Here is a 24,258-nt window from a genome sequence, read left to right as displayed (position 1 = left end):
TGTTGTTTGCGTGGAAATATTTCTAAACTGTTCAAAATTTGAACCGGTCTGAAAGGGAATCAAAATCAAGCTTCATTTTATTAGAGGATAATTGTTTACCTAAAGTGCGTTTGACCTCTAAAAGTTTCACAACAATGAAACAAATAGCCTTGTTACGTCATAATATAGTATGGGTGTTACAGTCTAACGGTCTGCTTAAACTGTAAATTCGATTGTAATTGAGCAAAAAAACTTAGCTGTGTTTAAGCCAGCAGAATGACTTCTGTTGTGTGGGATTTTTTTGTAGCAGATGAAAGTGACCCATCAAATGCAAAGTGTAAGCTGTGTGCAGGTAGTAAAGGCACGGTATCAAGAGGCAATAAAAAACGCAGTGCCAAATCGTGGACAACTTCCTCTTTAATTAGTCATTTGAACAGATACCACCATAATGAGTACCAGAAAGAAAATCAGAACAAGAAGCCTGTCAACCTTGTACTTCAAACAGCAAAAAAGAAACAACGATTTTGGAGAAACTTTGTGCAACTAAAGTCTGGGACATTAACCACTTTAAAGCAAAATTAATATCAGCAAAAATAATGTACATGATAGCAAAAGATAATCAGTCATTTTCCGTTGTCGACGACGATGGCTTTCGGTCTTTACTGAAACATCTTCAACCACAGTATCAAATTCCATCCCGAAAATACTTTGCAGAAACTTTGCTTCCTAAAGTGTATGACGACCAACGAAACATGATAAAAAACGAACTGGACAAGGCCACAAACATCTCCATTACCTCCGACGTATGGACAGCACCAAATAACCTGGAATCTTTCATCAGCATAAGCGGTCATTGGCTTTTGCCAAACTTTAGCTTACGAAGTGCAGGTTCAAACGTACGACACTTTCCAGAAAAACATACCGCAGAAAATATTAAAACCATGTTCAATGACCTGTTAGAAGAATGGAACATAAACAACGAAAAAATAACCGTTCTTGTTCGTGACGGCGCTGCTAACATGGCTTCGGGTTCACGATTGGCCGATATTCCTTCAGTGCATTGCTTTATTCACAAGCTGCAGTTGTGTATCAAGGATTCTATTTTTGCTGAAGAAGAGGGAAAAGAAACCATCATTCGATGTCGCAAAATCGTAGGTCACTTTAAACACTCTTCTCGTGCAACAACTACATTAAAGGGCATTCGGTTTGACCTAGGAATGCAAGCCCTGTTACCGATACAAGATGTGGCTACAAGGTGGAATTCGACGTATTATATGCTTTGCCGAATATTGGACATAAAACGACCACTTCAAATATATTTGTCAGAAAGCAAACTTGACTCACTGAATTTTGACCATTGGAAAACTATTGAAAGTCTAATTCATGTTCTAAAACCGTTCGAGGAAATTACAAAAAGCATCAGCCGAGACATAGCCTTATTATCAGAAATCATACCAAACGTTGCTGCGTTACATTTATACTTATCCAAACATTCTTCAGATAGCGGCATAAACACCATAAAGTCCAAACTACTGCAGTCGGTACATCAACGATTTTATACAGGACAACGATCTGTTTTGCGTAACAGGATTATGCTTATTTCTTCAATCATTGACCCAAGGTTTAAGTGCCTTTTTTTCGATGACGATACAAAGAGTCGTGCAAAGATATACTTAATAGAAGAAGCAAAAAATTTGCAGGGCAGGTCACGCACAGAAACAGAAAGGTCCCATTCATCCGAAGGATCACGAAGTGCAAGTGCGTCACCCGAAATAGACATATGGTCGTTCAGCGAAATTGTAAATGAAACAAAAGCCAGCAGTGTCCAATCATCAGGCAGTAATGAAGCACAAAACCAAATTACCCAAATAAGTGCTGAACTTGACTCATTTTTGGCCTTACTTATCCTTGAAAGGTCGTCTAAGCCTAACGAGTGGTGGGCTTGCAACTCAACCACTTTTAACGTGCTGTCCCTGGTATCTAAAAAAATCTTGTGTGCCCCTGCATCATCTGTTTACAACGAGAGAATGTTTAGTGAAGCCGGCACTTTGTATGAAGACAAAAGAAACCCACTTCTCCCTAGAAATGCCGAGAAATTACTGTTTCTACATCACAAATCGATTTGGCACCTGTGACAATCAGTAGCTGTTTCCTCATGTTAATTGACTCCGTAAAAGTAGGCCCTGCTGTTTGTCAAAATTATTTTTGTGGTAACATGGACATAATAAAATGTTTGCAGTTGTCGTAGTGTGCGCAAAAAGTGCTTTTTCTGAAGCTTTGGTATTGTTTTTCTGCATACAAAAAAGTTCGGGCCGAAACCGAAACATTGGAAAACAGCGTATTCGGCCTAAATGTTTCGGCCGGCCGAAACTTCGGTGCATCACTACTTTGAACCAGCTCTAAGTTGGCGGAAGAACGAATAATTTTTCTTTGATGTTTTTTTATTTTTCTAACGTAGTAATTTTCGAAAAACTTTCCTGATTTACAAACAAAAATACAACCCAAATAGTAAGAATGCATATCCATGGGTCGCGAGAGGCCACAAAACAAAATTTTGGTAAGTATTTGGGTCGCGACAAAAAAAAGTTGGGAACCACTGTTGTAACATATAACATTTCATGATTTTTTTTATGCATGAACATTGCAGGTACATTTTTACAATGAACGACTACTTTTGTGAAAATAGAAGCAAATATCTGTGTACTGGGCAGAAATAGCAAAAACCTTGCATTTTTTTCAGATTCAGAACTTTTAGATCAAAGTGAGACATTCAAAACAGCTGGAAAACACGTTGGTAAGAGACTTTTTTGCTCATTGTCTTTGACCACACTGAGTTAAAATGATATATATGTATGTAGTGTGTATTTAATGTTTGTGCAATTTTCTGATAGAACTCTTGTACTGTGTTTTTAATTGCAATTTAGACACAAACAGCAACAGTAATTGTTTGTTTGTCAAGTACTTGGTATGACACAGGTAAATAAATGCAAATAACGGTGTACTTCCTAGGATTAATGTAAATCTCATATTGCATTAGATTCTGAACATTTTAAAATGCCAGATGAACGAGGTTTCCCTCAGCAAAAAAAGTGGTGAAAAACCTATATCCTTAGTATTTTTTTATGCCTGTGTATCACTTTTCAACAATAGATTGCTCTTTAACTGTGTGTGACTTAATCGCTGGTGAATTTTCAGTGCAACTCTGATTTGATGATTACATGATGTTCTACCAAAGGTTCCCCCGCCGCACTTCCGCCAGCCGCATGGTTGCAGGCAGTCGGATAAAAAAAATTAAACCTGACAAAATATTTGGGAAAAGTGTCGTTCAACACAGACAGGAAGATTGTTTTCGGACGGTTGCTGAAACGAATGGATTGTTCAGGAAATAAAAACCAACAATAACGTTTTTTGCACTTTTGCTTTAAAAAGGCACCACGTGAAGTCGATTCAGTCAAAACGCGAGGATTTGGATCTCTTCACATGTTCTTGACATTGTGTCTTCACCGATTGTCCGGTACAGTTTTCTATCACCTTCTCGTCAGAGAAAAAGGAAAAGTATTCTTTCAGGGCAACGTCAAACACAAACCAAGGGAATTCGCTGCTCGTGTTACTGGCAACGATAGAATAAAACTGGCGGAAACGATGCAGCACACTCTTCCTAGGGACGCGTTCTTCAACAACCTTCGAAATCTTACGAAAGCAGAATATGACAGTAAATGCAGCGACAAATGTCCAAGCAAAGCAACCTTAAAGAAAATCCGTACGGAAGCCCGTAAAATCAAAACACTCCACGAAAACGAATAACTGGTCTCCTCAAAAAACCTTAAAGGAACTCCTCAAAAAACCTTAAAGTAACCTCAAAGCAGTTTTTATGGAACCCAAAGGTATCATTTTGTGCAATGAGGAACTTATTAAACTTGATCAAAACATTTCACGAGATGACAGTGTGTATGCTGATGCTGCTGGCAGCATCATCCTCGGTGAAACACACTATGAAATTGTTGTGCGCCACCCAATATCTGGAAAGCCACCACTCGCCGTTGCAACATTTGTTTCCTTTCGGCACAACATCCGCTTTTGCCATGCCGTAGCAAAAAGTTTACATAAAAGGAAGTGTTCCACGACTGATGATGTGCGACGGAAGTCTGTTTTAAACACAAATTGAATATTTGACGACTTGCTGGCAAATCGCTACGGGAAAACATGACGAAACCTTTGTTGATAAACCATTTTCTTCATCTTGCAAGTCACATATTGAAGAATGCTAAACGAATGACAAAACAAAAGTAAGTGAATGTTGTAAGAACCCTTTTAGGCTATAGTAAATGTTGCAAAACTAACCTTTTTTCAGTTTTCCCCTGCATTACAAATCCAGGATGCACACCTTCGCGGTATGATGGTCTTATCAACCTCGCTTGCTGATCTTTCCTTTGTAGTTCACCATCTGGCCGTGGTGTGTACAACAAGTGTAAAGAGATAGCTAAAGTAAGCTTCGCGGAACTTACAGACCTAATAGAATCAAATCCAAGCTGCATGCAAGTGAAGACAAGTGATGTAAGTTGGCATTGAATTTTGTACGGTAACAATATCGTGATATTTGTTCTATTTGCAGTATTCGGGGGAGTTTCTATCAAACACCGACGACCACCAATCAGAATAAACAAACAGCACTTTGCGGAGATAATTTCAAAAGCAAAACACAGCGGACACTCGGACAAAAAAACTAACCACAACCCATATTTGGCAGGATCGATTGTAAAAGAAATTAAGAGCAAGTTTCAACCTGGTGCAAAGTCTGTGGAAAAACACCCAACGCACCGCACGTCACAGAAAGGTTTGGCAGTTAATTACGTAAAAAATAAAGCCGTTCTTTTACAGTATACAACAGGTTTTCTAAATTATCGCATGCAGTACAACTTTGCCCAAAATCAAGATGTTCATGCAACAGTACTGGCAAGTGTTTCCACATTTACGCGGTAGAAATGTCAATCGGAGTTTCACTTCGAGACAAAACAACTATTCTCTCTCCATGTTACGCAAACGGTCTAGAAGAGGCGAGGGAAAGTCTGGGAGAAAAAAAACGATATGATTACGACACCCCATTATTCAACGCCTATCAAAGAAAAAATAAATTCTGAGTTCAGTAAGCCAGCGAAAAGTCCAGCAGCATCTCATATTCTTAAGAAAAAAAATCATGGTGGACAAAAATGACACCGATGCTCTTTTATTGGACGAGCCTCAAACAGAACCTCATTCTTCCACAATAAACAACCAAAGCTTAAAGGATCAAGCTGACAAATCGTTAGATGTAAAGGAAGAAAGCAAAATACCATACCCGTGGGAAAATGTTTCAGATATGCTCAACAAAAAAGTTGAAAACCGACAACTTTGGAACAGTATAGAGCTGGTTAAAGAAAGTTGCATTACAGAATTTATTAACGAGTTAACTTACAATGCCTTAGTTGTACCCTCCCACATGTTCACTGCGTTGGAGCATAATCGCTTAGACCAGTGTTTTTCAACCTTTTTTGAGCCACGGAACACTTTATACATTAAAATATGTTTGCGGAACACCAAACGAAATTTTGATGCAATGAAACAACTATAGCCTCAGGGTGACACTAAAACGCTAAATCGCACATCACGTAATCACTAAAACGGATGAAAACGCTCACATAGCGCTATTAAAGTCGGGGGAAGTTTTACGAAAACGTATCATTGAAACTAGTACCTACATACAATATTCGCCTAGCACTGACTGTTCCGTGATTCATCGTTTTCCGCGCAAGCAATTATGCTGAACGTCAGAAAATTTGTTGAATCTCGTGTCGACTGAAACAGCGTTTAAATGTTATATTATTTTTAAAGATCACCCAAAGCTAAATTGCACCAACGGTCAGCAATTTACCCGCGATTCAGCTATTTCATTATTAGACAACGAGTACACAACAATAAATGAAGACAATCACTACAGAACATTCCAATCGGGGATGGCGGATAATTATTTTCATAAAAGAAAACCTATTTCCGCCTATTGTATAAAACCAGTGATTTTCGACCGGTGTTTGACATAAAACAGTATTCAAACCACAGAAGTCTAAAACATTAGAATCGTATATTCAAACCAGCAAATTTCTCGCGGAACACCTGACGATCTTTCACGGAACACTAGTATTCCGCGGAACACCGGTTGAAAATCACTGGGTTAGACTACATCATTGGATTTATTCAGCGATATGCCCCGGTTAATTGGGATATCTTCTTTTTTCCACAAGGATAAAAAACATCGGTCAAAAAGTTTTGAGATTCATAAAATCGTTTTATGCTGCCGCTGGACTTCTGCGTGACATGGTTTCCTGGTCCGTAATTCGCTGTAACTCCGCACCCCAACAGCTTTGATTGTGGAATTCATGTCATTGTCAATGCCTATTGTATTTTATCAAAATGCCCACTTGCCTCATTCGATTCAACTTCTGCAAGAAATTGGATTGTACACACGATGTTGACAAGAAAAGTTTCATCCACCCCCAACCCAATCGTCAAGTTGACAGCACGAGAAAAAAAATTTGTGGGGCAATAACGGCGAAAATGTTTGAGCCTAAGGTACGCATGTGTTGAATTTTAAACTGCAAAACCATTAATCGCGTTTTGTTGGTATAGGTCATCACTGAATCAGGCAAATTTTTTCTGGCCGACAACCTTCATCCCTCCATTAGTGGCTGGTCTGATTGTTCAGCGCCTTGGTGCAAAGGAGGTTTTACCGACAAGGAGATTCAATACATGTGTTGTGTGTGCCGAAGATGGATTCACTCAACATGCGGAGAAGTTTCGTCCGCGTCATTTTTCTATGTGTGTAAATTGTGCAATTAATACTTCCCAAAATCGGCCACAGCATGTTCAATAAATACATTTCGTTTTGTGTTGACCAGGTGTTTTATGCAAGCAGTACATGGTTGCAAACTACCTACCCTCAAACTACCTTTTTTATTTACATATAGAATATTTTGGATCGTTTGTAACTAGGTTTAGAATAGATTGCTCTAATTTAAAAAACGATAAACGACACGTTAATAATACTTACTACAAAAAGCCTTTCCGCTTATCTTCTGCGCAGTCAGGCTTTTCCCAATCGACAATCACCCAAGTCAGGTCATTATATTGCAGTCAGGCCTTTTCCAATCGACAATCACGAAAGTCAGGTCTTCTCTGATGACGGTTTACGCAGTCAGGCCTTTCCCAATCACCCAAGTCAGGTCTGTTATATTGCAGTCGGCCTTTTTCCAATCGACAATCACGAAAGTCAGGCCTTCTCTGATGACGCTTTACGCAGTCAGGCCTTTCCCAATCGACAATCACGAAAGTCAGGCCTTCTCTGATGATGCTTTACGCAGTCAGGCCTTTCCCAATCGACAATCACCCAAGTCAGGTCTATTATATTTTGTTGAACTTTTTAGACTTTATGACAGTGCATTACCCAGATTTAAAAAAGAAGGCAGTCAAGCAGCTTAAACTGAGAGTGACCAATTGGCTTCAGCGTCAAAGAATAAGAAAATAAAAGCGCTCCCAATATGTGAAATATAAAGCAAGGATATCACTAAAGGGACTGCCAGCACCTTTTGCTGCAATTTTGAAATATGAACAATCTGAACATGCAAAAGATTGTAAAAAATGTTAAAAAACACCAACTTAACATTAAATCCACTTAAAATGGTTTGCGGCGACATTTTTTCCAGAATCATATGTAAGCTGGTTGCCGCTCATCTGTAATCACAGGAATGACAATCAAAGAACTCAATGATTTTTCAACAATGCAAGAAGGCCAATACACAATCATGATGAAAGAACAAAAAAGACCTGGTTGCATAGTCATATCCCAAGCCGAACTAGATTCACTGTTGGCCACTTCCAAGCACATTTGGAAACATTTAAAAAAGGCCCGGAGCCTGACCAAAAAGCTTTTCCTTCCTTTTCAGGACAAAAGATGGGATAGAAAATTACTCCATCGCAGTTTAATTCATTTTTTCAAGAAATAAATTTTCACAACAAATTTCGGTTACACAAGTAAGGAAACTAATTACAGCAATGAGAAATTAAAGCAAGGATGCACAAGAGGCAGTAGCTCGTGCAGAAGGGCATTCCATTTCCGTTGCTGGACAATTTTATAATGTCAACCATCCAAGTGAGCTGGTTTCAAAAGCACGTTAAGCTATGGAAAAAATAATGCGGTAATAGAAAACACACATAGATATCTGCATAAATCTTGCAATTAATCTAAGATACCCCATCTCATCATTGAAATAACACATACTTATGTATACATGGCAAAGTTGTTTAAATTCCCAAACTTACAGGTGTCGAGACTGTGCAACAGGTGCTCCCAACAAAAGCAGTAATTAATTTTTAATCTCTAAACATGGATCGTTGTAACACTTTAACATTTCATAATTGTTTATTTTTTATACATGAACATTGCAGGTACATATTTTACAATCAATGACTACTTTTGTAAACTGATTAACATTTAATAAAATAGAACCAAATACCTGTGTTCTTGGCGATATTAGCAAAAACCTTGCAGTTTTTCAGATTCAGCACAGTTAGATGAAAGTGACGCATCCAAGACAGATGGAAATTAAATTTATGTCACTCACTATTATAAATGACAGCACTTACATTGCACCTTTTTGAAATCACAACGTAGATCGTTATATCACTTTGACAGTTCATGATTTGTTATTTTGATTTTGTTAAGTTGTACATTGATAAATTTTAATTTAGTATAGTTTCGTCCCTCATCATTGTGGTTTCGTCTCTCAATTGTCAAAGGAACATATAAATTACCAAAAATGACTTTTGTCACCAAGTTGTACGCAGAGATCCATGTTTTTTATATACTTATGCGGACATGGAATAAATCTATTAAGCGTTTGGCTGTCCCGTCGAACCACAGTTTGGCAAGTCACGTATTTGGTAAAAGCACACCGAGCGTTAGCAAAAAGTTGTGTTATACATCAAATTATTTGACCCCTCCCAAAATTTTTGGCTGCCTACGCCACTGTTTTTGACCACACTGAGTTAAAATGATATATATGTACATATGTATATAGTGTGTATTTAATGTTTGTGCAATTTTCGGATAGGAGTTTTGTACTGTGTTTCAAATTGCTATTCAGACACAAACAGCAATAGTACTCGTTTATCTGTCAAGTACATACTTGGTATGACACAAGTAAATAAAAGCAAATAATGGTGTATTTCATAGGATTAATGTAAATCTCATATTGTATTAGATTCTGAACATTTTAAAATGACAGATGAACTTGGTTTCCCTCAGCAAAAAAAGTGGTGAAAAACCTATAGCCTTAGTATTTTTTTATGCCTGTGTATCACTTTTCAACAATAGATTGCTCTTTAACTGTGTGTGACTTAATCACTGGTGAATTTTCAGTGCAACTCTGATTTGATGATTACATGATGTTCTACCAAAGGTTCCCCCGCCGCACTTCTTCCAGCCGCATGATTGCATGCAGTCAGATAAAAAAAATTAAACCTGACAAAAATATTTGGGAAAAGTATCGTTCAACACAGACAGGAAGATTGTTTTCGGACGGTTGCTGAAACGAATCAATTGTTCAGGAAATAAAAACCAACAATAACGTTTTTTGCACTTTTGCTTTAAAAAGGCACCACGTGAAGTCGATTCAGTCAAAACGCGAGGATTTGGATCTCTTCAAATGTTCTGGACATTGTGTCTTCACCGATTGTCCGGTACAGTTTTCTGTCACCTTCTCGTCAGAGGAAAAAGGAAAAGTATTCTTTCAGGGCAACGTCAAACACAAACCAAGGGAATTCGCTGCTCGTGTTACTGGCAACGATAGAATAAAACTGGTGGAAACGATGCAGCACACTCTTCCTAGGGACGCGTTCTTCAACAACCTTCGAAATCTTACGAAAGCAGAATATGACAGTAAATGCAGCGACAAATGTCCAAGCAAAGCAGCCCTAAAGAAAATCCGTACGGAAGCCCGTAAAATAAAAAACACTTCACGAAAACGAATAACTGGCCTTACAAGAACTCCTCAAAAAACCTGAAAGTAACCTCAAAGCAGTTTTTATACATTTCACGAGATGACAGTGTGTATGCTGATGCTGCTGGCAGCATCATCCTCGGTGAAACACACTATGAAATTGTTGTGCGCCACCCAATATCTGGAAAGCCACCACTCGCCGTTGCAACATTTGTTTCTTTTCGGCACAACATCCGCTCTATCTAATTTTTTGAACACTTTTTGCCATGCCGTAGCAAAAGTTTACATGACGGCCATCCTTGTCGAAGACAGTGCAGCACCTTCCCCATGGAAAAACATCAGAGATCTCGCGATCGATCTTACAAAAGCAGAGGAGGAGATGCTCGACGACAACAATTTCATCGTCGCAACGAACTGTCCTCGGGACACCCGGGTCTGCCTACGGGATCACAGGAAACGTTCCGAGGAACCGAGCTGGTGTTTCCGTTTGGGCGGGTTTCATTTGGCCAGCAGAACCTGCGGGTTCCATTACCGTCTTATGCAACCGGACGTACCCCGCCAGGCTCGTGCGGTCGGTTGCGATCCTACGGCAGGACATACCCAAAACGGAATTCAACCACTATTCAAATAACAGGACAGGCCCCCTATTCACACACCTCAGCAAAAATTTGTTCCAATCATAAATGTCCAGGGCAATCACTGGGTTACTGCGCCCAATGTATTTTCAGACAATGACCCCACTGTTATGATTTACGATAGTGGGGTGGTAATACAAGATAGAAGAACAACTCCCCATTTCAAAACTCATTACCCGTAACAACAAAAATATTCACCCTTTAACTGCTGAATTCTTTTTCTTAAAATTCTGTATTTAGACATGGTCATATGTTATGAAGTTTTTAGAAAAATCGGTAAGAGATGGAACATAACTTTCTCTGGGAAAGCTGTTGTGTATGAAATTTTCTAAAAGTTGAAAAAAAAATTTTTTGATGACGTCATCATCCAGAAAATGACGTCATTTTGTTTGTATTTTTTTAGGAAAAATAGCATTTGCAAACGTTTTTCAACATAAATATCAGTTTCAAATTGTTAAGCAGATCGTTTAATAAAAAAGTCAAGTGCAATTATTTTGATGACGTCATTAGTTAGCGTGTGACGTCATAAACGTAAATTTTGGTTTGTTTGATTATAGTGCTGGACATCAAAAAAATGTTTTGGGTCTTGAAACTTGTGTAAAAACATTTTTATTTGTCATTTTTACAGTTTGCGGACTAGTTATTGTGTTAATTAGTTAATTATACCCATATTGCTGTCAAAAGTCATTTGGAAAAGCAGATTGTTTATTAGATAGCATTGCACACGAAAAGTAGGATGCACAACACAAATTCAAAGAATGTAACGGCAGGGAACCATAACATGCATTTGAGAGTCCTTTGCATTGTTTTTGTTATATTTCCTGTTCATTGAATTAGTGAAATTTCCCATCGTTTGCAACATGTAAATGCACTCCAAGAGCCAGTCACAACTAAAATGCAGGCCATCAGATATGGACTTTTGAAATTAGTAGTGCTATTACAGCAGTAATTTTCTTCTAAAATAGTGGTTGTCAATACCTAAAGCAAAGCTGAATTGATTTATAAACCTATATTTGCAAGCATGAACCAACAAATTTACTGCTAACCACTACCTAGTTTCTTGCCGTTTTCGGTTTAGAACATGTCAAACTGTACACAAAGTTAGCCGCAATGTACCAGCAAAACCCTCAAATAGCCTTCCAAGTAACTGTATGGTAACCACCCAAGCGTAAAAAAACGAAAAAACGAAGTTAGAAAACAAAATTCAAAAATATCCCTTTTTTTGTTTTTTTCATTTTGTCCTTGGTGTAACTAATTTTTTTTAAATACAAACCTATCAATTTTTTGACGTAAATAGAAGCCATTGTACATAAGCTTTCAAACGCACCTCAGTTGGGAAAAAAATTCGTACCGGTTTGATTTCTATCGCGATTTACACATGACCATGTCTTCGAGCCAATTTGTTGGCTCGCCGTAGTTAAAGGGTTAATTGTGTTTTCCCCAATGTATCTCGACAAAGAGCAGGATCAGGAAACTACGGTCCGTTCGGGATAGCATTTGCTGCTGCGATTTGCATCGGTATGCAACCTGACGACGCGGTGTTTGAGGAGGTGAGATGATTGGAAAGTGTCTGGAAAACTGAAAAGTTTCTCCGAACGAAATAATTTCTGGACCGGCAATTACAAAGCGCATCAGGGACTCCTTTGAGATTCCAGTTTACTGCAAGTGTAGGTTAGCTGACAATAAGCAGTTTTATACTGAATGCGACAAATGTAATGAATGGTACTACCCTGGCTGTGTAAAGGTAACAGTTCCAAATAATACTTGTGACAAAAATGTAGTCTGGTACTGTGACAAATGCAGTGTGCAAAACGTTTAAATAAAATTGATTATTTAATGGTTAGTATTAGGGCTGTTATCAAACAAATAATTATTTGATTATTTGAAATTAAAAATTATTTGAAAATTTGTCAAATAATTTTTACCAAATTTCAAATAATCAAATATTTATAAGTTATTCCTAATTATGTTAAAAATATCTTTGTTTAAACAAAGTAGCAACCTTTATGCGAGTCACAAATCCCAAACGGCATTAGAAATAATGCTTTTTCCTTTATACCTTGCCAAATACCAGACAGACGAGACAATGAGACTGTTGCGTCATACGCTCTGCCATAATGAAGGCAGGTTAATCAATTAGTTATGCCTATGTTGCAAGGTTGTTGAGTTAACAGTTGTTGTTATTGTGGTGTTGTTGTAAGTATGGCACAGTGGAAAGAACTGTCTGGCAAACGATCAGATGTTTGGAACCATTTTTTGTTAAATACTGATGAATCGATGGTAAAATGTAAATATTGTCCTGCTTGCTTCAATCTAAAAAACTCCAGCACGTCTCCATTAATTTACCATCTGGAGAAGAAAGAAAAAATTATATCAGCCTGCTGTCAAAAGAAAGATCCTCGTGAATTAGTTCTTGCTAGATTCGCTGCCTTTTTACAAGCTTGAGAAAAGCCGGGATATTCAAGCATTTTTCAGGGATTTGAACATACCGTCATCGAGACAGGGCATGAGAGCAATGTTTGTGACCTATGCTCAAAAAATTAAACGTAAACAGAAAGATGATCTCGAAAAGATAGCACAGAGGCCAACGCTTTTCTCTCTCTCTCTTGACGAGTGGACATCAACTAAAAATGAGTATAGATACGAGTGATGGCTGGCTGGTCAAGCTCTCCGATTGTGATCATCACCCTTTTCGGGAGTATCCCACCCTCTATTAATTTACGAAGATACCCACGAGCTACCCGTAATCGCAAAATTAGACAACTTGAGCTCCTGTACTCTCGGAACCACATTATTAGTGCGGGCACTGGCTTTATCTCACATAAATCTGAAGAAGGATAATTCACAGTTTCAGATAAAATCTATAAAATCATTATCCAAAAAACTATCAACGCGACGTTCCGGATATTTCACTTTGTTGATGAACTCGTTAGCGTCCTCCTGAGCGTGACAATGCCAAGCACTACTAACATGGTTTCGGGTAGAGTTATGGAAATCATTATACTTCATACATGGAGCACTGATGAATGCGCCAGTTGTGCCACGATGAATAGGCTGCCGAAAGAGCACACATAATTTGCACATGGGCCATCGTAGGAGAGGAGAATACGCTAGCCACCGAAAGGGCAGTGCGAACCAACCTTGACCCCCCCTAACCGAAAACCTGCGGACGCCCTTGAAGAAGGGTAATGTGGATGTACTTGATGAGCATGAAGCTGATGGTAAAGAGTTAGTTGATGTGGAGGGGGACACAATTTATGAAGAATGGGATGATGAAAATGCTCAAATAACTTTGGAAGAATCCATGAATGACAATGAACCTCATGACCTCCAACTGGGCGAAAAGGTTGAAAAAGTCATCAATAAGATTCGCACGGTTGTTAGACTCTTTCGCAGAAGCCCTGTAAAGAATGATGTGCTGCAGTAAAACTGTCAAGCAGAGTTTAACAAAGAACTTAACCTTATCACGGACACCAAAACTCGGTGGAATTCATTGCTAAAAATGCTATCTAGATTCTTAGAAATTCGTACAGCTGTTGACAAAACCATGAACGATTTAGATCATGGATCAAAATGTTTGAATGAGAATGAGGTATGTTTGGTAAAAGATTTAAAAGAAACCCTTGAAATCATTGAATTAGGGGCAACAGCTCTCGACGTGACACCCCGGTACTTAAAAGTGGGAAGATTTTTGAATTTATGATTGAAAAACTAAGTCAGGAAAGTGGGACAGATCGGTGAGGAGATGAATACACTGTTGCTGCCAGGCATAACGTATTAACAGAATTTTTAGCTCTTCCGGCAGTTTTTTATTGTAATATGCCAACGTTTCGATGTCCCTGATGAAGGTGTTTCGTATGGGACATCGAAACGTTGGCATATTACAATAAAAAACTGCCGGAAGAGCTAAAAATTCTGTTAATACGGTGAGGAGATGTTGACTGCCGTGTTTCGGAGAATTGAGTCGAGACGAAACAAAAACCTCTGCGGTTTAATAAGATATCTTGAATCGCCACAAAACTACAATCAAGTCATTCAACAGTCTAGATTAAAATACCCAATAAAGAAGGACCTTCCCAAATTTGCCAGAGATTTGTTTGTCAGGTTGTTTTCAAATGAAGTACTTGAAGAAAATAATGAAAAGGAAGATGAAAATATCGAGCAAACTACAGCCAAAAGAATGAGAACAAAGGCAGAAGAGTTAAATGACATTCTTTGTACAAATTCAGCATTGGATTGTAGTACCATTCAAACACATGTTTTAACTCACATTAAAAAATGATGTTTTATGAAGCGACGCAGGAATGCCCCAAAGTCCTTAAAACCTTAAAAACTTGCTTGGACACACTTCCACCATCTTCAGTTGAAGCAGAAAGATGCTTTAGTGCTGCTGGACTCTTTATTGCTAAGATAAGATCTTCCTTGAGTGATCACATGATTGATATTTTGTGCTTTATGCGCTCTCAATTGCAGCAATAAAATGATAAGGGTATATTTACGTCCCGCAAAAATTTGTCCAAAGACAGTTGAAGTTATTCGGCGAAGGGTTTAGGGCAGGGATTCTTAACCTGGGGTCCATGAAGCGAAATACAATTATTCCGAAAAACCATGTATTTTCCTCTGTCCATAAGGTTTCCACTAAACCAGGCCACAACGGCAGCTAAACATGCACATGGAGTAGTTTGAGCAATTGCAAAACCGCCTTTGTGATGCAATAATACATAATGGCTACTCTACTATTGTAAGTTTGGCATTGTAGTGTATGTGGATTCTGCTGTGAAAGGATCATTTAGCAGGCAAGTTAGTAAGTTGAAAAATTTAGCAGATCATAGAAGGAATGTCGAAGAAGAGAAAGTATAATGAAGACTATGTTGCCTTTGGTTTTACCTTCATTACTGGTAGTGATGGCAGCGAAAGACCGCAATGTTTTCTCTGCGGTAAAGTGCTTGCCAACGCCAGTTTAAAGCCAGCAAAGCTGAAAGAGCACCTCATATCTGTTCATCCTAAAAATGCAAGGGATAGTGTTGATTCTTTTCGTTCCAGGAAGGCTCTATTTGAGAAAGCTGGGACTTTGCCAAAATACGGGTTCGTTACAACACAGAAGCCGTGTCTCGAAGCATCTTACAAAGTTGCTTATAACATTGCTAAGCAAAAGAAAGAACATATGATTGGAGAGACATTGATAATACCGTGCGCCCTGGTAATGACTGAGCTGGTTTTGAGGAAAATATAGGTAGTTTATGTACAGACGGAGCACCCGCAATGCTCGGAAAAACATCAGGATTTGTTTCTTTGGTAAAGAAGGAAGCTCCTCACATCTCTGTAACTCATTGCTTTCTCCACCGGCATGCATTGGCGTCAAAGGTTCTACCACCGACCTTGAAGGAAATTTTGTACACTTGTGTGAAGGTCGTCAACTTTATTAGGGCGAGGGCTTTAAATCATCGCCTGTTTAAAAGGCTTTGTCAAGAAATGGGTGCAGAACATGAAGTTCACTCTTGAAGCGTTTGGTGGAACTGAGAAAAGAAGTTTCACTTTTTTTGAGGGATAAACAAAGTCCACTCTCCGAGAAGTTTGACTCTGAGGAATTTACGTATGCTTTAGCTTACTTGGCAGATATTTTTAGTCACATGAATGATGTGAATTTATCGATGCAAGGACCAGCTGTAACAATTATGGACGTCACCGAAAGACTGCAAGCTTTTCAAGCTAAGCTTCCACTGTGGAAAAGGAGATTGGAGACAGGCAACTTTGCAAACTTCTCAATGCTCGAGGAAACGCTCTCTCAAGACAGAACCAGTAATGGAAAAGCCATCTCTCCTTCACTGCTTGCAAATATGTCCGAAACTTTGGATAGATTCCAGCAATCTTTCAAAAGCTATTGCCCAGATGATTTGAATTATGAAACGTGGATTCGTAATCCATTTCTTGCGGATTTATCTACTGTACCTGATGACGACCTTGCCAAAGATGACCTTATTGAGTTGAGGACAAGGCAAATGCTAAGAAGTGAATTCAATTCAAAGAATCTTGAAGAATTCTGGTGTTCCTTGGCACAAGTGTATCCCTGCCTCGTAAAGAGAGCCATGGCTGCTCTTGTGCCGTTTGCTACAACCTATCTCTGTGAGGCGGGATTTTCAGCTCTTCTTACCATCAAAACGAAACAGCGAAATAGGTTGGACGCCAAGGATGACATGCGTGTTGCTTTGTCAAAGACCACTCCACAATTTCGTGCTCTCGTTGAAGACAAGCAACAACAACCTTCTCATTAAAAAAAGTTTCGCTCTGGGTTTAACTGTTGTACGTGCTAGTGTTTCGCCCATCACTATGTTGATTAAAACCGAATTTCGACATTTGCAATATGCTTCTTGCAAGGGGGTCCATAGCCCTTTAAAGTATGTTTTAGGGGTTCGTGATCCAAAAAAGGTTAAGAAACACTGGTTTAGGGTGTTTCTAGATTGAAAACTGCAAATCAGTTAAGCAGATGCATTAAAGCGAGCAGTTATAATGAAGTCAAACAAACGTCTGAATAACACCCTATTAAATAGTGGTGGTAATTTGCTCAGAAAATGCAATTATTTTGAACCTAACCAATAACTGCAGCATTATTCCACTAATTTATCATTTAGGTAAATTCAAAAAGCTTAGATGTAAATGTGCCAACAATGAGCGCAATCCCAACGCATATTTTGAATTTTTAAAGAACCCCAGTTCGATAACGGAGTGAAATAATTTTGGAAAAAAATTATTTGATTTGAAACGCAAAAATTATTTGATTATTTGAACAATCTGAAAACCTGAGCTATATCTCGATATTGCAAATGTGGCGAAACCGCAGGGGAATTGACAACTTCGCCTACTTTTACATGAGCTTATAAGCAACAGAGTATTTATTTCCCTGACGTTAATATCCAGAATTGATACATCTAATAAAGGGATTTCCTCGAAAAGCTGAAGTTCTCTTACGCCTTCGTGAGCACGTACGTGTGCGAGCAAGCATTTTCTTTCCTTGTTAACGTGAAAACGAAAAAAGGAATAGGCTTACATGTGAAAGTGATCTTAGGTTGGGCCTTTCGGAAACAAAACCAAAACTCACTAAGATTGTCGACGGAAAGCAACAACAAAAGAGCCATTAAATTTCGTTTAACTTCCCTTTTCTGATTCGTCTTTCGTTTATTACGTTTAAGGCCGTTTTTATGGGTCGCAAATCTGTATCATATTGGGGTTCGACGAAAGTTTGCAGAAAGTCGTGTGGGTTCGGCATATCAAGAAAGGTAAGTAACCACTGCTCTATGGTAACCTGAAACATAACAAACGATGAGTCAATCAGAGATATAGAGGTTACGATCACCACAATAACCAAAACATTTTTTACCGTAATAAAACAGTCAAATGCTTGGTTACATTTATTGGTTAGCTTTATTATTTTTAGAACTTCAGATTTAAACGCGAATAAATGATATGCGGTAGGGTAACAGAACGAATCAACAACACATCTGCTCCAACGAGTGTAATATGATATTATGATTACTTAACCTCCCTACATGGAAAAATCTTCTGTCCAATCTATCCTACTGTTGTTGTGCAATGTTGAAGCTAGAAGAGAAAATGACACCAACAGTCCATAGCCGACAACTAGAATGTTGACCAAGGTTTATTAAACGATAGACAGACACGACAAGAAATGTAGAAGTATGACGTAGGTAACTTATCTGGTCTTAGTGTCGGTGAAACTGGTATTAGTGTCGCGGTGAAACTGCTCTTAGTGCCTGTCTCTCTGTAAGCGTCTCGGTTACGTTAGCAAACGCGAATGTATATTCAAATGACAACGTGTTGTGTTAAATCTGGGCAAAAGTCAAAAACAAATCATTATGTACATGAACAGTTTGTAAAGACATAACAACACACATTTTATTTCATGGGATGTATAAGATAATACGTAGCTGGTAGTATTTCTGGCCAAAATATTTTACCCAAGGAACAGTGATAAGGTTCTCTCTGTCAAACATGTTTGCCACTAAACATTCATTGTATGTCTTTTAAATGTTTTACTAACTATTTACAAATATTACATTAATGACAATTCAGAAGTAATGTTGACACAGTTTTCTTTAGTGTGATGAGATTTCGGAATAATGTGCGTCGACATCGGGCTTCTTAAAACTTCTTTTCAACCGCGTGGATCAACGTGTGTCTTTTCAGAACTCCACTACGAGCAAAGCTTTTTGCACAAACATCACATCGATGAGGTTTTCTGGCGGGTGCGTGTGTCAACATGTGTGTTTTCAAATTTCCACTTTGTGCAAATCTTTTTTCACAAACTTCACATTGATGAGGTTTCTCATTGGTGTGTATCAACATATGTGTTTTCAAATATCCGCCTCGTGCAAAGCTTTTTCACAAACTTCACATCGATGAAGTTTCTCATTGGTGTGTATCAACATGTGTCTTTTCAAATCTCCACCTTGGGCAAATCTTTTTTTACAAACAAGACAGAGATGACCTTTCTCTTCGGTGTGTCTTAACATATGTCTTTTCAAATTTCCACTTTGGGTAAATCTTTTTTCACAAACACTGCATCGGTGAGGTTTTTCATTGGTGTGTACCGAAATGTGTTTTATTAAAGTTTCTCGATGGCGAAATCTTTTTTCACAAACATCACAACGATGAGGTTTTTCGTTTCCGTGTGTTATCATGTGCCTTTTCAAAATTCTTCCTTCGCGAAATACTTTTTCACAAACAGTATAACGATGAGATTTTTCGTTGGTGTGTCAACATATGTATCTTTAAATGACTACCTTGAGCAAATCTTTTTTCACAAACATCACATCGATAAGGTTGGTATGTGTCAACATGTGTCTTTTTAAATGTCCACTTTGGCCAATTTTTTTCTCACAAACATCACATCGATGAGTTTTCTTTCCAATGTTAAGATTTGACTTCTGTGTTTCCAAATGTTTATCATTATTACTATTCTTTTCACAAACATCCCAAGTGTGGACGCAAGGGTGATTTTTGAAAGCATTTCATTTTAGGTGGTTGCTCAGATTCCGAATCCAGGGTTTTCATCTTTTCTTATTAGTTAAACAACTAAACACTAAACATCTAATGTTTAAAACAAGTCGACAGTTAACTCTTTTGGCAATTAAAACAACTAAGTCAACTTTCGTCGTCCCACTTAATAGAGAAAAGATCAGGCCCGCCGTTGTTTGAACGGTTCTCCTATTGGATGTTAGAAACCTAAGCAGATCCAGATGGAAAGATTTTAACAACCTACTTGAGATGCTCTTGCACAGAAAATATCAAGTACATGCTACACTTTTCGATGATTGTGACGAATTCACACTAGCGTAACGGTTCTATCTTCAGGGGTAACCAGCCAAATACCCGCAATATTTTATGGCTTTTCTAGAACAAAGGCACAGAGCCGCGTTAAGCAGGCTAGAAAACTAGCTTCGGATAATACCTACTACTTTGGTTCAATATGCGCCAAATTTATCCTGCCCAATCAATATTATGTTTTTGACCGTTTTTGTGAAACATTACCTATATCTTCAAATATTTAAATGAAGTTTTAGATTCTTATGTATTTTTGCGTTAATATCTAATTACCGTTTGTCCCTACATTCTATTTGAAAAAAAACTTTAATTATTATTCTTCGTAATTCTTTTCTAATAATTCTTTTGCTAACAACGAAATAAAATAACAAAACAACAATGTAATCAACCTTTCCGCTAGTGTATACATCGTCGCACTCACCGAATAATGTAGTAGGCCTTTTCACGCACTTTTAAAGTCGACTGTTCTAACTAACCTATATGTTGCTGTCATGCGAGTGGAAATACCAGGACTTTAGGAAACCTCGCTTGTGATAATAAGCTTCTTTCGCCAAGACTGTAACAGCAGAAAACCCTAGTGTTTTGCTTTATTATGTCCACATCAGCCTATGTATTATGAACTGCAATCGACTGCTCATTTGATTTCCCGCGGTGTTTCAATGCCATTGCTGATGTCGCAAAAATGTTGCTAATACTGCAGGATCTGTCACATTATTCAGTTATTTTAGCTTGTAATAGAAAGGCATTTGCAGAAACAGCTGGTGCCCAAACAAAAACATCACTTTTGCTTTAGAGACCTTTTTTCATTTTCTTCTAGATATGGGTGTTAAAATGTTACATTATGTGTTTGTCGCAAAGCAAAAAGATTTAGAATAGGTATCAACTAATTAGTGAAAAGGTAGATCAAACACATAACGATACCAACATCCTCCTTACGTTCTAATTCTCCACATGATTGTCGCACCTTTTTTCCCGTTTGTTTGATTTGCGTGGGTAAATTGTTTGTTACTTGATACTGATGTTTTAAAGCGTTCTAAAGCAATAGGTCTTACACAATCTTACTGACGGTAAAATATCGTTTCAGTAAAGTAATGTGCGCTCTTACAGGAAGTTATAGTTAAATGTCAGGGTTCTACACTACAGATTAGGAGTACACGTTGGGGCAGTGATTCTCAACTCGTTTCAGGCCATGGACCACCGCCCCAGTCATAATAATATCGTCGACCATCTTTTAGCAAGATCGAAGTACGCTTACAAACTACTATTTGGGTTTGAAACAAAATTGTTTAAAACCGATTTTCAAGAAATGAGATACAATTACTAACTGCTAACATTTTGATACTCTTTTAACATGTAATAATATGTAAGTGCTTTTGGAAACTTAAATATGTTGACTCACACCAAAGAGAAATCTCAGCAATGTGTAGTTTGTGAGAAAAGATTTAGTTCGGCAGGTTATTTGAAGACACATTTATTGATCCAGAGTAACGAAAGACCGCATGAATGTAACATTTGTAAAAAAAAGATTTAATCGCCGCGAAAATTTAAAAACGCACATATTGACTCACACGCGTGAGAAACACCACCGATGTGATATATGTGAAAAGGTATTGATCACGGGCGGGTTGTTAAAAAAACACATGTTGACCCACACCAATATCAAAAAGCATCATTGCGACCTTTGTAAGAAAAGATTCAGGCGCAGTGGGGATTTGAAAAAACACGTGTTGACGCACAGCAACGAAAAACACTATCGATGTATTGTCTGCGAGAAAAGATTTGGCTTAAGCGGAAGTTTGAAAAGGCACATGTTGACACACACGAAAGAGAAACTACACCATTGTGAGATTTGTGAGAATCGATTCTGTCGTAGAGATACATTAAAACGGCACATGTTTGTAGTGAATTTGTGACGTATTTATACGCTTGGGTGGTTTTCTACTACGTAGTCTTTCTTGTACCTCTCCACCTTCTTGGAGGTCATTCTAGTTACGCGCGCATGCTGTGCGGTTGTGCTTTTGGCTCCTGGCAATAAAACACTACATGGTGTCAGAAGTGTTGGATTTGCAATGGAATTTCCAAGCAACAAACAAAAATGGATTTTCACAATGGAAACGTTGCTGAGAATTTTCGGAAATGGCGACAAACGATTAAACTGACTTTTTCTGGTCCTTTATCGGCAAAATCTAATGTGGAGAAATGTAGTTATCTTTTGCTTTACATCGGCCAGGATGGACGGGACATTTACAATACATGGGAACTCAGTAATGATGAAAGAAAAAATCCGAAGGTAATTCTTGATAAGTTCGATGCATATTGCAAACCTAAACGAAATCTAGCTATGGACCGGTATACATTCTTTGTAAGAAATAAAGAGGATCGTGAAACAATTGATGCTTATGCAACCGAGCTAAAGCTGTTGGCAGCTAACTGCGAATTTTGGGACATTAAAGACAGTCTTATTAGAGATCGCATTATTTGTGGCATTAGAAATGATAGAGTGGTTCAAAGAATGTTACAGGAACCGGACATGCCGCTAAACCAATGCATCGACGTGGTTCGGGGAGACGAATTCGCGCAGAGGCAATTAACTTCTTTAAACAAGGACGAAAGGTCTCCAATTGATGCTGTGGGGATGGTACCTCGATATTCTACACGTGCTCCCCTCAAGCACTGTTACAAATGTGGAACAAGGCATAGTCGTGAACGGCGTTGTCCCGCACAAGGAAAACGCTGTTTCAGCTGCGGTGAATGGAATCATTTTGCAAAGGTGTGCTACAAGTATAGTCAAGGTGAGATTTCATCTGTTGAAACATTTTCTACCACGATGGACCAAGTTTTTGTGGATATATTCTTTAATGGACTACGTTTATCCATTAGATTCAAAATAGGCTCTGGGGCACAAGCCAGCATCATTTCTCACAGTTATTTCAAAACAGCAATGAAGGACATTCAACTGGAAAGAACAAATGTGACTTTAATCGCTTATGGCGGATCAGTAATCCGCCCTGTTGGAAAAGTTAATTTAACATGCACGTACAAGAATAAAGAAATCACGGAAGTGTTTTACGTTGTCCATTCAAATTCACCACCAATTTTGGGGTTAAGACCAAGCATAGAGTTGGGCCTAATAAAAATATTGATGCAAATAAATAAAAATATTCCCTGTCAAACTCCCGACTATCTGTGTAAAGAGTATTCAGATGTGTTTGAAGGTATTGGATGTTTTTCAGAGCCTTACCACATTATTTTAGACAACAGTGTTCAACCGTCCGTAAGTCCACCAAGACGTATACCGTTTGCTATTCAGGAAAAAGTGAAAGACGAACTCGACTACTTAGTGAAAAAGAAAATTATTGAACCTGTATGTGAGTACACTGACTGGGTAAACGCAATTGCAGTTGTTAAAAAGAAAAATGGTAGTGTTCGCCTTTGTTTGGATCCACGTCCTCTTAACAGAGCAATCCAAAGAGAACATTATCAACTACCAGTTATTGACGACATTTTTAGTAAATTATCTGGTGCCAAATACTTTTCGATATTAGACGCACGATCGGGCTATTGGCAAATTCCGCTCGACTCAGTTTCCTCAAAACTTACTACTTTTAACACTATTTTCGGAAAATACAAATTCTTAAGAATGCCATTTGGTCTAAAAATGGCCCAAGACGTTTTTCAACAGAGAATTGAACAAGCCTTGCATGGTTTACCCAAACAAGCTGCCATAATCGACGATATATTGCTATGGGCGGACACGTTAGATGAAGCAATAGATAACTTGAGAAACAAGGTATTAAACTAAAGAAATGCAAATTTTGCTGTCCGAAAGTAGAGTATTTTGGACATGTGATCGGCCAGAATGGCATTCAGCCCAATCCGAAACGTATTGAGGCAATATCAAAAATGAAATCGCCAACATCCGTAAAGGAACTTCAGTGTTTTTTAGGAATGGTTAACTACTTGCGCAAATTCTCGCCGCAGGTTTCCGAAGAGACTTCTGTGTTAAGACAATTACTCCAACACAAGCAATGGTGCTGGGAAACAGAACACGAAACAGCTTTCAACGCTATAAAGAAACAAGTTACTCAAACTGGTAAAGTACTTAAATTTCACGACTCTAATTCGCCATTAAAAATTCAAGTGGATGCATCGCAACATGGTTTGGGCGCTGTCTTGTTACAAGACAATGGTCCTGTCGAGTATGCATCCCGAGCATTAAGCGAAACTGAACAAAAGTACGCACAAATTGAAAAGGAAATGCTAGCAATAGTTTTTGG

The 24,258-nt window shown here is 38.3% G+C and overlaps 2 protein-coding genes, 1 long non-coding RNA gene and 1 pseudogene across 3 annotated transcripts; 3 read left to right on the top strand and 1 right to left on the bottom strand.

Moving 5' to 3' along the window:
* Positions 1-122: 122 nt before the first annotated feature.
* Positions 123-2,114, top strand: LOC145219677 (zinc finger BED domain-containing protein 4-like). The gene has a single exon (XM_080087006.1). The coding sequence runs from the start codon at positions 576-578 to the stop codon at positions 2,112-2,114; it is 1,539 nt and encodes a 512-aa protein (XP_079943132.1). The 5' UTR covers positions 123-575.
* A 2,493-nt stretch (positions 2,115-4,607) lies between these two features.
* Positions 4,608-10,330, bottom strand: LOC145220427 (uncharacterized). Its single transcript, XR_013858168.1, has 3 exons — positions 8,523-10,330; positions 7,061-8,185; positions 4,608-6,824 (listed from the first exon to the last, which is right to left on the bottom strand). It is a non-coding gene; the product is annotated as an uncharacterized LOC145220427 (long non-coding RNA).
* Positions 10,331-15,479: 5,149 nt separating this feature from the next.
* Positions 15,480-16,914, top strand: LOC145219676 (protein FAM200C-like). The gene is made up of 2 exons (XM_080087004.1): positions 15,480-15,842; positions 16,147-16,914. Exons 1-2 carry the CDS (start codon positions 15,480-15,482, stop codon positions 16,912-16,914), a joined length of 1,131 nt encoding a protein of 376 aa, XP_079943130.1.
* A 4,430-nt stretch (positions 16,915-21,344) lies between these two features.
* On the top strand, positions 21,345-21,894 carry LOC145219675 (uncharacterized; annotated as a pseudogene).
* Positions 21,895-24,258: the final 2,364 nt, after the last annotated feature.

The sequence above is a fragment of the Phallusia mammillata genome, chromosome 3, assembly GCF_965637545.1.
Source record: "Phallusia mammillata chromosome 3, kaPhaMamm4.hap1.1, whole genome shotgun sequence".
NCBI classification, from domain to species: Eukaryota; Metazoa; Chordata; class Ascidiacea; order Phlebobranchia; family Ascidiidae; genus Phallusia; species Phallusia mammillata.
This window is presented reverse-complemented; position numbering and strand designations above follow the sequence as displayed.

Coding starts and splice junctions, on each gene's coding strand:
- LOC145219677 (XM_080087006.1), top strand. CDS start 576: ATGTACATGATAGCAAAAGATAATCAGTCATTTTCCGTTGTCGACGAC.
- LOC145219676 (XM_080087004.1), top strand. CDS start 15,480: ATGTCGAAGAAGAGAAAGTATAATGAAGACTATGTTGCCTTTGGTTTT. Junction 15,843..16,146: donor TGATAATACCGTGCGCCCTG/GTAATGACTGAG, acceptor TCACTCTTGAAG/CGTTTGGTGGAACTGAGAAA.